The 15068-nt window shown below is 30.3% G+C and overlaps 1 protein-coding gene across 3 annotated transcripts; it reads right to left on the bottom strand.

Moving 5' to 3' along the window:
• Window positions 1-326: 326 nt before the first annotated feature.
• LOC120068381 (tuberculostearic acid methyltransferase UfaA1-like) lies at window positions 327-14704 on the bottom strand. 3 transcript variants are annotated; one of them, XM_039020131.1, is made up of 25 exons: window positions 14505-14704; window positions 14212-14394; window positions 9464-9681; window positions 9272-9377; window positions 9054-9155; window positions 8901-8960; window positions 8710-8788; window positions 8479-8626; window positions 8023-8146; window positions 7482-7662; window positions 4240-4268; window positions 3979-4127; window positions 3231-3333; window positions 2947-3042; window positions 2808-2863; window positions 2611-2734; window positions 2295-2357; window positions 2138-2197; window positions 1886-2047; window positions 1712-1785; window positions 1535-1628; window positions 1286-1422; window positions 1114-1194; window positions 921-1026; window positions 327-686 (listed from the first exon to the last, which is right to left on the bottom strand). In XM_039020131.1, the coding sequence occupies exons 2-25, from the start codon at window positions 14383-14385 to the stop codon at window positions 615-617; spliced, it is 2598 nt and encodes an 865-aa protein (XP_038876059.1). In that variant the 5' UTR covers window positions 14386-14394; window positions 14505-14704; the 3' UTR covers window positions 327-614. The 3 variants fall into 3 exon arrangements, with proteins under 3 accessions (XP_038876059.1, XP_038876060.1, XP_038876061.1); XM_039020132.1 differs by lacking the exons at window positions 9464-9681; window positions 14212-14394; window positions 14505-14704 and having other exon boundaries at window positions 9054-9118; window positions 9272-9363; XM_039020133.1 differs by lacking the exons at window positions 8710-8788; window positions 8901-8960; window positions 9054-9155; ... (2 more) ...; window positions 14212-14394; window positions 14505-14704 and having other exon boundaries at window positions 8023-8096; window positions 8479-8594.
• Window positions 14705-15068: the final 364 nt, after the last annotated feature.

Genomic DNA, 15068 nt, shown 5'->3' with positions numbered 1-15068 from the left:
TTCTTTTGATAATAAATTAGGACAAACTTTTAAAACTCAAATGGTATGTTTTATATGAATAATTATATCAAAATTCATATATTATTTGTTTGTATTGGTAAATATAATTCGTGAAATTTATATGATATATCGAGCATATTAATTTTTAGAACTCAAGGACAGTAGTACAACTTTTAAAACAGATCCTATTCAAATAAGGTTGTTATATCGAGCATATTAATTCATTTGAGTACATATTAATTTATCTCTACTATAAATTTAAAATCTAATCTCGGAATTTCTCTCTTTTTAATCTTATCAGTAAAGCAATCTATTGTCTTAAAAAATATCAAAGAAAAGGGTTCACACTGAATTTCAGTACTTAAGAAATGGGATCAAAAGTTACAATGAAATCTTGAGTTTGATGCATGTACTTTTGAAGATTGTTTACTAAAGTTTGCCTTTTTGAAGCTGCATGATTTGACAAATACAATTGATGAAGAGAGTTGTGTCAAGAGGAAAGGTCAGTACAGTACTTATGCCTAAAAAGAAGAAAGTCAGAACAACAATTATTCATTGACCAAATGGAAAAAATGTCATATGAACTTTTAAACTTAAAGAATGATCAAACCAATTTAATAAGCTGAGGGTATTGCTTGGTATGGATTGCTGAATGCTGCAACATTACCAGGCCTTGAATATACAATCTGTCATCAAATTCAATTATGATTATCTGCTCAAGGCCAATGCCAATACCAATTATATACATAGTCATAGAAGTTGAGTGATTTTTATGGATTTCAAAAGTTTCATGAGTGCAGCAAATCAAACTATTTCTCACTATATTTAATTGATGAAATTCTTGGACATATAGACCCTTCATTGTCTTAGATATTATGAACAAAATTATACTAGGAACATGTATGGTTTGATCTACGTACCTGGTAATTACCAAGGGTGCGAGATTTAAAACCAGCGGCGCAGTAGTCAAAATAATATTCCCAAGTCCGTATGAAACTTTCATCAAAACCAAGTTGAAGAATTTTGCTGAAATAAAGAATTGTAAGTTCCTTTGAGATTGAACTTCCATTTGAACAATTGATAGTGGCAAATCCCCTAAATAAAACTTTTTACCTCTTATTCTCTAAGAAATTCTTTCTCCAACATCTCAAAGTCTGATGGTAATGTATCCCAATGTTTTCCAAATGTTCCACACTGCAGTAGAAATGTTCTTTATATCTAACATGAAGAAAAAAGGAGAGAAAACACCATGAATCTTCTAATCAGTTACAAAAACTTTATTTACCAGAGTCTTGATGCATTAGCCATGGCTGTTGTTAATCTACTTAAGCATGGTAGACATCCTCCTGGAAATATATATTCTTTTATAAAGTCTGAACTTAGTCGGTATTCATCATAACGCTCATCCGGTATCGATATGAACTAATAAAAAATCAAAATTAGTACAAGGACCAGAGATACTTTAGCATTTAATTTTGTCATATATAGGGTTACTAGATCCATGTAAATGCCTATAACAATCAAGGCTTCCAACCTGTAGAACAAAAAGGCCATTTTCTGCTAATACTGATTCACAAGAACCAAAAAAATCCTCCATGAATTCATGGCCTACAGCTTCTATCATCTCACTGAAACAAAAGAAAATTTGAATTATCATAGTACTAATTCATACATATGACAAATAAATTCTCTTTCATATTATCAAACTCACCATGATATAATCCTGTCATATTTTTCAGTACTAGGCAATTTTCGATAGTCGCAAAGAAGAAACCTAATGCGGTCCTAGAAGCAAAAGTGAAAATTAGATATAAGTAACAAACCATACCACAGATTATTTCCATTAATAATGGTTGGGAAGAATAATAATACAATAAAGTTGTACCTGAAGGTTGGCATCTTTTACTCTCTTCTCTGCATATTTTAATTGTTCCTCAGATAAAGTAATACCAGTATAACGACATCCAGTTTGCTTGACAATTTCAATAGCTAAGCTACCCCAACCACACCCAATTTCCAATACTTGATGGTTTTTATTGATTCTTGCCTAAGAATGAAGATATAAATGAATTGAATGGTTAATGAGAGTGAAAAAAATTTCTCAACTGCAGTTTGGAATTGTAGCTAAAAGAATCACCTTTTCAATGAGAAGAGAGATTTTTCTCATTTGTGCAACCTTCAAATCTTCATTCTCTCTCTATTAACAAGAACAAGATAAAAATGTAAAACTGATTCTATATATTTCTAACAATGTATCATCAAAAAGTGGAGGGAGAATGGTTTCATAAACAAACCTTGAAGATGGCACATGAGTATGTCATTGTATCATCCAAGAAAAGAGAAAAAAGTTCATTGCTCTGCAAGGAACACAAAGGAGCAAGATGTCTTTCAGTAAATAACAGAAAAATGATGCAAACTAACAAGGAAACTAGAGCTTTTTTCTGTAAGCTAATAAATTTAGAATGTCTACAAAAATGAAAAATATCAAATGAAGGATCAAGAACCTCAGTCTTTCTACCATCTACAGATAAATGTATTTTCTTATCTAGCTTTCTTAAAAAGGAAGAAAAATAAAAGAGTCAATAGGAGCCATTGAAAACTATTGAATACCAGGTCGTAATGACGAGAGATGTTCCTACGAGCTTGCGTAAGAGTGTTTTGCCTTGAAGCATGCTGAAAAAAATACTTTGCAGATGCAATACAAGCAGTAAATAGTGGGGGTGTCCACCATCCCCTGAAAAATATAAGTAAAAGTTTAGTTTAAAATATGAAAGAGAATGATAAGCATATCTCCCCATTATTTATACCTTTTCTTCTTTAGTTTTGCAATGGAAGAATTTGTATCTCTGCTAGCAATAATAATCTGCAAAAGAAATCAGAATGACAGAGTCCAGGCACATTACTGTGAGTATTAAATATTTTGAGTTCAAATATAGATGAGCTTACCAAGAAAAAATTTAAAAGACCTTCATCCTTATCAACAAGAGAAAAGTCTCCATTGATATATGCATCTGCAAGGCCTAAGTCAGCTCGTGTCATAATCTGCCAAAATGAATTCATAAGAATTTGGAACTAAAGAAGCACGAGCTCCAATCAATCAATTACTTTGCCAAACTTCATCAGTACAATTTAAATATATATGTAAATTGAGATCCTTAACTCTAAACCTTACATGAACAGGATCTGTTCTGTTGGTTGTACAACTCTAAGCAGACATTAGAATTACATACCTTCCAATAAAATTGGGAGCAGTGAACTTTGACAGCAACCTTTGGAAGGCATTTTTTATCTGTTCCCTCAAAGGTAAATATTGTGCCTCCTTCTTCCAATAAACTGAGTTGATACAATTGAGAGGAAAAAAAACAGATCATATCAGTTCTCTCTCGTAAAAGAAACAATAATGCCATTCTGTATTAACATGTAAATTGGAAGGTTGAGTCACTTGGGTGTAGAATTATAGTGCAAACCTGAATATGAAGTTCTTATCATATACAATGTGATTCAATATTTTCCTCTTCCTTTTCTTTCTTTTTAATCCTACTCTTTTTTTTTTTTTTTTTTGAAATGGAAACAAACTTTTCATTCATATAGTGAAAAGAGACTATTTCTCAAAGTACAAAGAAACACATACAACTCAAATGGAACTATGGGTCAGTAGATGCACTGGGTTATCTCAACTAGGTCGATACGACCTTAGCATCCTCATCATTTCCCATTATAAAGCGACCTCAAAAAAGGACATATAGGTTATAAAATGATACATCCAAAAGACATACAAACATAATTAACATAACTAAACGGTAGAAATAAAGCATTGCAGTTGAGGCAAATGTCTTGTATGTCTTTTTAATCTTACTGTTGAAATCAAATTTAAGGCATAATATAGGATTCAATATTCATAAAATATATCAATTGAGATGACAAGAAATAAAAGAATCACTAAAAGAAACTTATGATCATAGTAGCATATAACCTTACGTTAATGATCCTGAAGTTATATATTGCCCAAGAAATCTAGTGACAAATAGGCGTGCCGCTGTATCTGCTACGGAAGGTGCCATGTGTTTTGGGTTGCTTAAAAGTGTGAAACTATTTCCCAACATATTTTGTGCTGCAATAATACCTGCCTGCAAATATTTAGACTTAATTCGTAAATCCATTGAATTATTCAAATCTGGAAAGGCACATGAAGTGACGAAGACCCTTGGAAAATTATAATGTAATACTAGTAGTCATTACCTTTAACCCATCCTCATGGAAGCCATAACCTAAAGAGAAGTAGCATAATTAGCTTAACATGACAGAATAAGATTTCAATTGTAACATTAAAGCATGTCATATTTTAGGATTAAGGATTGCATGTTGCAGGATTTGAAGCTTAGGGCGTTCATTTGTATTCCTACAAAATCCTTATCTTTGGAATGTGGTATGATCAGGCATATTCTCTTCAGAACATCAAAACATCATATTTGATTCGGATTTACTATTTTTTTTCCTAATGTGCGCGTTAAAATAAAAGTTAAAATCAAATGTACTTTGAGTTACTAATCTACCCTGATAAGTTATGAAATTGTATGTATGCGCACAAACTAGAAGTGCAACAGGAATCATGGATGGACAAAAAAGAACAGGCACCTCCTTGAAACAGCTTGCGCCTTATCCTTTCAAATGCATGTTCCAAAGTAATTTTGGGCTAATGCAGTGTCCACTGCTTGCTTCCTAATTAATAAAATGTCCTCCTCTGTCCTCAATGGAGAGATTCCTTGTCGTACTCTTTTTCTTACGAAATCTTTGTTTCCTATTGCCCCAAAGATCTTTGGTTGTGTTTGTTTTTTTCGGGATATTCGTCCACATCATACCAAATTAGATCCAAAGTCTTTAAAATGCATTTTCTTAGGCTATTCGCGTGTTCAAAAGGGTTATCATTGTTATTTTCCTACTCTTAACAGGTATCCTGTCTCTCCCAATGTTACATCTTTTGAAGATATACCTTTTAGTCCCTCACTGTCCAGTCATTGTAAAGGAGAGGAGGATGACCTTTTTATCTATGAGATTACCTCTTCCACATCATCTCCTACTCAACCTTCTTCTATGTCTCTTCCTTCTCGCCCACTGGTCACTCGAGTTTACTCCAGGCGTCCTCCATGGCTACCTTCAAACACATATCCTACACTGATGGCTTCTTCGACATCTAATCCAGAATAGAGTGATGATCTACCCATCGCCCTTCGGAAAGGTAAACACACTTGTACTTATCCTATTTCTTCGTTTGTTTTGTACAACCGGTTGTCTTCCCCCACTTATTCCTTTATTACATCTCTTGATTCCATCTCTATTCCTCACCGTGTTCATGAAGCTTTATCTCATTTCGGGTGGCGTAGTGCAATGATTGAGGAGATGTCTGGAACGAATGAGAATGGTACTTGGGATTTAGTCTCATGTCCGATAGGAAAGAAGGCTATTGGATGTAAATGGACATTTGCTAAAAGCCAATCCTGACGGAACAATGGCTCACTTGAAAGCTTGTCTTGTTGCCAAAGGTTATGCCCAAATCTATGGCACTGATTATTCTGATACATTTTCTCCTGTTTCTAAATTAACTTCCATTCGACTATTTTTGTCCATGGCTGCTACTTATAATTGGCCTTTACATCAACTTGACATTAAAAATGCTTTTTTGCATGGTGATCTTCGGGAGGAAGTTTACATGGAGCAACCACCTGGGTTTATTGCTCAAGGGAAGAGTGATAAGGTGTGTCGTCTTCGAAAATCTTTGAATCGACTGAAACAAAGTCCTCTGCATGGTTTGGTAAGTTTAATCAAGCACTCAAATGTTTTGATATGAAGAAAAGTGCTTATGATCATTTTGTATTCTATCGACGATCTAATTTGTATTACTTTGTTTGTTGTGTATGTTGACGATATCGTTATCACTGGAAATGATATATCAGGTATATCTTCTCCAAATACTTTTATTCAGGGTCAATTTCATACTAAAGATTTAGGACAATTGAAGTATTTTTTGGGTATTGAAGTAATGAGAAGCAAGAAAGGTATATATCTATCACAACGAAAATATGTACTTGATTTGTTTTCTGAGACTGGAAAATTAGGAGTCAAACCATGTAGTACTCTGAAGATACCGAATTTGCAACTTGCTAGGGAAGGAGAATTATTTAAAGACCCTGAGAGATATAGAAGATTTAGTTGGAAGTTGAACTATTTAACAATGACACGACCAAATATTGCTTATTCTGTGAGTATTGTGAGAGTTTATGTCTTCTCCTACAGTGGATCGTTGGGATGCAGTAGAACAAATTCTATGTTATCTAAAAGCTGCACCTGGACGTGGGATCTTATATAAATATCATGGTCATACAAGGGTTGAATGTTTTTCAGATGTTGATTGGGTTGGATCTCGAGAGGATAGGAGATCAACCTCTGGATATTGTGTTTTTGTAGGAGGAAACCTAGTGTCATGGAAAAGTAAGAAACAGAATGTAGTTTCTTGTTCGAGTGTTGCATCAGAATATAGAGCTATGGCACAATCAGTGTGTGAAATAGTGTGGATACACCAACTTTTATCTTAGATGGGTTTCAACGTTACTGTGCCAGCTAAATAATTATGGTGTGATAATTAAGTTGCACTTCACTTTGGTCCAACCCAGTATTTCATGAACGAACTAAACATATTCAAGTAAATTGTCACTTTATTCGCAAGAAAATACAAGAAGGGTTGATGTCTACAGGATATATGAAGATTGGAGAACAGTTGGGAGACATATTTACCTAAGTTGTAAATGGAGTAAGAATAAGCTATTTATGCAACAAGCTGAGCATGACTGACATATTTTCTCCAGTTTGAGGGGGAGTGTTAAAAGATATATTTAAATTAATTTGTACAGTCATCCTTTATTATAATTTTGCATATCCTAGATTAGGGTTCCTTATTCTCCTATATATATGTACCTTTTATCTAATTAAATGATAAGAAATCCATTCTCCAAAAGTACAGAGTACATATGTGTATAAATATATTCCTGATAAAAATTGTGGCATTGTGAAAAATTAAGTGGTGAGAGACTACTTAGTGAAGAAATGTGTAGATTTTAGAAGATTAAAGCCAGACAATATGTATCTTCAGTTAATTCATGATAGAAAGTACATACGAACGGAGGTTAGAATGAGAGTGTATGAACTAAGAAGAAAGACTAGTTAGAGGGAAGCCAGAGCAAGAAATATAATTGTGAAGAGAAATTGGTGAGGAAAAAATGTGCAGAGGGAAAAAGAACTAAATGAAAGGTGATGGGTGAGTCCAAAGATGTTAGTATGAGAAATTATGAAAAGACTAAAGAGAAACCAGTAAGAGTATGTCCTTGTAAGCAAATTTGACACTTTTATAATAAATCAATGTTAACACACATTCTTTATTGAAATGTTACATAAATAACCTTTCTAAACATAGAATGCAGTGGCCTTACCTTGATATGCTCCACAAAACCAAATTCTTCTCTTTCCTTGAATGCTATGAAGCTCATTTGAAGCTTTTGATGCAGCAACAGATGGGATTGGGTGACCAGTTGACCACTTAAGCAAGATATTCTTTGGCTCTTTATCTGGATTAAGAGTCACAAGAAAAGGAGGACCAGTTTCACCAAGATTCTGCAAGTTCACAATTAAATGGAAGTATCAAAGCCACGTAACTTCAAATAACTGCAAGTTTGCTTCATCTAAGTACTTTCCATCTACAATGTTTTCACCCTTCTCCTTGTCGGCTAGAACTATTCGTTCCAAAAAGAGTTGAAGTTAGAAGCAAACAACAGACATTAAATGCTTATAGTCATTTTGATAATTCTAGTCTTCAGGAATTATAAAAAATTTACTTTGTTGAGTTCATAGTTAGTTGCATCCTTTAATAGATCCAGGATTTCTTTAATTTTGTAGCCCTGTTTACTCCTAGGTTCTTTGGTTTACATGGTGTTAGAGATAGATAAAATATCAGAGTGAGAGTATGAAACTAACCTGAAGTACATTGAGCCAATATGTCAAACATACTTTCTTATCTGTATTTCCAAGAAAGTTCCATGCACTCCATGCTGCTGGGTTTTGGGGCATTAAATTTTTGTCACGATGGAGAAAAATATCACTGCCAATACAGAGAAAATGGTTGTGCATTTTGATGCAACTATTTCAGGAATCATTATATTAATTTTAGCAGTTCATAATCTTTAAATAAAAATCATAAAAATCAATACTCAATCATTCACAACAGTTTGGAACAAGCCCATTATTGTCTCTACAAAGGTTAATTTGACAGGAGGAATATTTCAAGATCCTAATTGCAGAAAGCAACAAATACTTATTATTCATAGTGGCAATTCACAACAAAATGAACCTTCCTGATTCCAGCCTCTTTTACATTATTCCTATTTTTACTTTTTCAGCTAACAATAGAATGGAGATGAAATAATGATGTACCTATAGGCATATTGGAAAGCACCCAGTATTCTGACTTCTTCTGATGTTGCTTGATTTCCTAATATTCTTAAAGTATCAGGGGCATGGGTTGCTATTATGCATGCATCAAACATTTCCTGTGAATCATCTCCATAGCTTACATTACATCCTGATAAACATTAATATCAAATATCAACAACTTATTGTATAATATTGATTACAAACCATCTTATAACCAATTAATTATTTCACCTTTATCCATTGTTGATATAGAGTTAACTTCAGAAGAAGTTCTTATCTGACAGCCTTTACTCTCTAGTACTTCTTGGACCTAATTTTTCAAATATCCATTTGTCAAGGCAAATATTCATTTGGTTTCTCAAGTAGTTGTATGCAAAGAGATTTCACTTCTTCCACATGTATAGTATAAAGGATCAGATCACCTTCTTCACATAAGAATGAGAACGGCATTTGACAGTAAGCCACTGTGGACGACCAAACAACTGGAGAGAAGAATAATCCAATTGAAGAAAGATAGATTAATGTTAACAAGTTAAAAATCCTCATGATATGAAAGAAAAAGAACACAGACCAACCTGAAGTAGATGATGATTTCGACAAAAGGAAAGGACGGAGAAAGCTGAAAAGCTGAGAACTCCTTCTGAAGGACAAGACCAAATTGAACCGCACATTGGAACCTAGTAAGAAATATGAAATATATGTGTGTATATATATATAATCCCCTCAAAGTATAATATATGGTTATCCATAAAATTGACATAAAAGAAACTCGAGAATTGTTAAGCAATCTTACCAGATAAGCATTTTGAAACAATTGGGAGTATCCCCTTGACTTGATAAACTGCCCCAATGTCTCATTTCGATCAATATCTGAATTGTTCTCTAGAACTTCAAGATAACTGTACACACAAGAACCAATATTGCCTATCCTCAATTTCAGAACTTATATTTCCAAATCATGAAAGGTAATAAAGGTAGAACGTACTTGATAACATCATCCTTAAATTTCACTATTTCCCGAATCATTTGCCAAAAGTATGGATTAAGAAGGTTTTTCTTTTGTGCAAACAAACTTGAAAGACCATTTCGACTGCCCCATTCACAGCCCCGTCCTTTGTCTAAGCTAACCGAGAAAGACATATCTGATGCTTCCATTTCAACTCCCAAGTTCTCAAAAAATTCCATCATATTTGGATAGGTTACCTATTCAAATCAAAAGGAATAATAATCCATGGAGTATAATCATCCATCAAGCACTATATGAAATGATTAGATATTAAAATCAACCAAAGTATAAATCAAAGTGCTTTTAAACAATTTCATTAATGGAGTATATTGACATCTACAAAAAGTTAGTTACTGAATTTCTATCTCTTTAGGACATGAATTGAATTTCAATCACAAGACAACAAGACAGCTCTATTGTATCATAACTTCCAGTTGATGTATGAGACAAGGTAAATCAGTTTAAATGGTTTTTTTTCCTTTTTGAAAATGATTAAGTTCTAAGAAATACGTTGGAAAGAATGAGCTAAGATTAATTATGAATTAAACATTAATATAACATTAAAAGAATATGAAATTTTTTATTTTATTATATTTATTTATTGTTTCTAAGAAAAAAAAGAAATCATTTTAGGACAGTCTTAACCACTGCTTAGCATTCGGTTCTTTTAACTTCAACTTTGGTTTATTTTGATTCTTATGCTTTCAAAACGTCGATTTTGGTTGTTGTACTTCTTAAAAGTGACCATTTTGGTCCATTCATTTTTACTTTTTAGAGACCAAAATGGTCACTTTTAAGATGAACCAAAGTTAAAAATACGTGGACCATTAAAAAGATTTTGAAAGTACAACTAAAATGAATCAGTTAAAAGTATAAAAACAAAATAATATATAAACCTAATTTTAATTTAGTGCTTAATGCTTATGTCGAGTACAAAGAATTTTTTTTTTTTTATCGAATTGTATATTCATTAGTTCTTTAAGTTAAATAAATAAATGAATGAATGAATGAATATATATATTAGCAAACAATTTTAAGTAATTAATAATTTTAAGAAATAATTTGTTTAATGTACCCACTTTAGAAGTCTTATTTTCAATTCACCCAAAGAATTTGTTTGTTTGTTTTTTCTTTTTTATATTTCGTTTCTTTTGGTCTAATTATTATATTTCATTAGGCATCATTAATGGTAAATTGGTATTTCGAAGAAGGCATTAACGCACAGCTTAAAAAAATTGTTAAGCAAAATAATAATAAGAATGGGATTTGTTACATTGGTATATCAGTTACATTAATATTAGAGAATTAATTTTCTTAAACAAATTTAAAATTTAAAATTTTTATAACATAAGCCACGTCTCATCTCATCTATCAAAAATCCCGTTACAGGAGTAATATTTTGTACACTTCTATAATCTATTTAGTGAGCAAACCCATATAAATTTTTAATTAAAAACCATGCCTTATGTAATTAACCATTGTCCACTTTATGCTAATAATTTGGGAAATGATCATAGATAGTATATTTATCTTTTTCATCTTACAAAACTAAAATTCTTTTGAAAACTCTTAGACTCTAATAATTTTTCTGAGTATTATAAAGTATACCCTAATCTTATATATTTTCAAATTTTCCCCAAATTCAATTATCTTTTCCAAATATTATATCAAAATCTTAAATAATTTTTTAAATCTTTAATCTAATTTATAATTTTTCAATTAATTTACCTATTATTCCAAATGATTTTTTTAGATGGATTTAAGGTGATTGGTTTTTATTTTAAATTTTAGGAAACATTAAATTTTTCAAAAAAAAACTAGGTAAGATAGGGAAAATATATAAAATTTCGATATTGATTTTGGACAGAATAATACTGAGATTTTATATATTTTCTACGTTTTACCTAATATTTTTTGCAAAATTTAATCTTCCCTAAAATTTTAAAACCAAAATGAAATCATCCATCTGACAATCTAATTGATAAATTCATTTGAAATTTTAAAATTTTTTATATAATTGTGGAAATATAAATTGGTCAAAAATTATGTAAAAATTGAATATAATATTTGATAAAGATAAACGAATTTGGATAAAATTTGAAAACATAAAATTTGAAAAAAGATTCGAGTAGGTCGCATGATATTTGAAAAAATTAGTAAAATCTCTATATTAAATCTATCGATATGTACTGATAAAGATGACTAACAATCGATAAAGAATTGTTTTTAACTAAATCTCGGTTGCCAATTCTACCTAAAATGGATCGAAAAAACAATTTTAAAAAAAGACGGCAAGTTTTGTAAGATGAAAATTATTTCCCATAATTTCCCTAATAATTTCGAAGGCTGACAGCGCGCTAATCGCTACTCGCCATCCCCAAAAGCCCAATTATTTGACCTCGCATTTAATTTTAAATTTATTTATTGTCTTCGTTTATTTAAATTAAAATATATATATATATATAATGTACTGAAAAAGGAAAAAGATAAGTAGTGTACGAATCTTCGCACGTGACATGGTTATGTCCGACAAATATTTATGATTGATGATATAATTCTTTTTTATTCGAAAAAGTTAAAAGAAAAAACCACTTAAGATTATCTCCATATTAATAATAATTTTTTTATCATCATCATATAAAATTTAAACTTCTAATTTCGAAAGAAAAAATTTATATCAATTATCATATAATTATGATTTCGTTTGCTAATCGTTTTGTTTTTTTTTAATTTTTAAAAATTAAATCTATTTCTTCTTCATTTTTTACACTGATTTACATCTTTATTAAATAAAATGGTTAAATTCTTAACCAAATTCAAAAAATAAAAATAAATTTTTAAAAACTACCTTTTTTAATTTTTGAATTTTGGCTTGATTTTTAAAATTTTTAGTAAAAAGTAGATAACCTATGAAGAAATTTAGAGGTGAAAATAATGTTTATTGGTTTAATTTTCAAAACCTAAAAATTAAAAATAAAATGTTTATCAAGCAAAATCTATACTTTTGAATCTTTTCTGATTAGATAATTCTAATAAAGTGTTTCTATTTTTTATATTAAATGTCACTAATAACTTTAGAATTTTCATCTTTGTTTTTTTGAAATATTTCAACAAAGAAAAATGCATTTTTAATAATATATATACTGTTTTTTTTTTTTTTAGAAAAATATATATACTGGTTCTTAGTAAAACAAACAAATGCTAGAAATTATATTAAAAATATCAGTTAAATTAGTCATCCATATTCTTAAAAAATAATAATAATAATTAGGAAAGAAGCACTAACTTTAAATTGGTGGAGTGGATTATTATAAACCACTCCATATTTTAGGCACTAAATATAATAGTGTTTACAACTATTTATAACTTATAATTAAATATAATAAATATTATTTCAAATCACTATTTACTATGTTATTTACTCATTTTCATATTTTATACTCCAAATATCTTTTAAAAAGTATGAGAATTCGATCCTCTCATATTCAATTACAATGCCTTAATTATTGTTTTTTTTTTTAAATTATCCAACACTTTGATTGATAATTTATGTTCGATTCAAAGATGTTTTTTTTAATACATTTAAAGATAGTGGTGGGATATTTTCCAAAAAAAAAAAAAAAGAAAAAAAGATAGTGGTTGAATTGATATAAAACTAAATTCATCATATTTTCTTAAGGAAGCACATAATTTTCTATTTATATTCTGTTGTGCACAGAGTAAAAAATTCAAACTGAAATCAAACTAATAGAAATAAAATTCAAGCACAAACCAATTAAATTCGCAATCTAACTCTCCATATTTTATATTAATTTAATGGTCAAAAATCATTTTTATATGATAAAATTATAAAAACAATAATTTAATCTCTCAACTTTAATTAATAACAACTTAACTTTGTACTTTTAAAAAATTGTAACAATTTAATTTCAAAATTAAATAAAATAATAAAACTAACCCTCTACATAATCAAAATGAGAACTTTTAGGGATAATTACAAATATAGTAATCAAGTCCAAAGCATATAACACAATCCAAAAAAAATTTATAGATACAACAAAAATTAGATTTTACTTTTGAAGTTCATCAAAAATAGGTCATAAGACTAGAATGAATCTATTAATGATAGACCATGTCACTAGTATGAATGTATATGTAATATATCATATCACTAGTAGGAGTTATCAATGATAAATTTTGTTGTATTTATAATTTTTTAAAATGTTATAAGAATATCTTTGGTTTAACTTTTTAAGTTTTTAATTTTGAAAATAAGTCATTAAAAAAATTAAAATATTTGATAAATACTCAGAATAAGTCTTAAAACACTTTAAGTGAGATATTTTTTTAATATAAAACGAATTCAAATAAAATTATTTTTTTGAAAAATATTTTTTCTAAACCAAATTGCTACCTACCGAAGTTGTGGAAATAAATTATTATAAAACTTAAAATTAGTAAAATTAAAAAATCAAGGCTGTCGTTATGGACAAAAATGGTTTTTAACTTAAATTAAAATGTCATATAACTTTAAGTATATATATATAAAAAAAAAATAGAAAAAAGGTCTCGTCAAAAAAAGAAAAAGAAAAAAAGAAAAGTAAAAGTCAATTAATTTATACAGGGGCAGTGCAACAGTATCGTCATCCATACGATCGCAATCCGCTCAGATTTCCAAACTTAGAGAGAGAGGAACACAAACCAGTAGATAGAGAAAGAAATCATACTCGATTGAAGACCATAAATCCAAGGTCCAAATCAAGGCCATCGAAATGGACCGTTTTGGAATGGCCGCCGACATAATCTTCCTTCTCCAACAACACAACCTCCACTCCGGCTTTGGCAAGAACAAACGCCGCAACCAAGCCGCTAATTCCAGCTCCGACCACCGCAACCTTCATCTTCCTCCCCTGCATTTCAAATCCAATCCATTCAGTGCTCTAATTCCGTTGGAAAACAGAGAAACAACAGATAACCACATTTAGCATTATAATATATATATATATATATATTTGTTTACCGAGATTTGCGATTGTGAAGAAGGTAAGGTAGCTTAGCTAGGGCACGGAAGGTACGGAACGGCACTACCTTTTTGAAGGAGAAAGAAGAAACGCGATACTAAAGGAAGCCGCTCACGTCTTTCCTCTCGCTTTGCCTCTGACTTCGCAAAAGCAAAAAAGGATGGGATACGGACAAGTAGACTGTAGAGTATATAGCATAGACTCGTAAGGAGGGAGCGGACATTTTCACTTCCCTCTCAACTTAAAATTACATTATAGCCCTTCCTTACCCATATACCCACTCGTTTGGGATACGAAATCAAATCTTTAATTTACAAATAATATTAAAATACCATAGTTTACCTATAATAAACTATTATCTGTATCTATCTGTGGCTGTATTTATAAATTTTTGGTTCATTTTCTCATATTTGAAAACAATCTTTCATTTTAAATTAGGCTGTGATGTTGACTAACATTCTTACCATAAATTTTGATAATGTTATCACATATTATATTTCCTTATATAAAATTATTATTACTATTTAATCAATTTCAGTAAAGATGAATTTTGTGGCTCAAAT

Source organism: Benincasa hispida, chromosome 12 (assembly GCF_009727055.1).
Source record: "Benincasa hispida cultivar B227 chromosome 12, ASM972705v1, whole genome shotgun sequence".
NCBI classification, from domain to species: Eukaryota; Viridiplantae; Streptophyta; class Magnoliopsida; order Cucurbitales; family Cucurbitaceae; genus Benincasa; species Benincasa hispida.
This window is presented reverse-complemented; position numbering and strand designations above follow the sequence as displayed.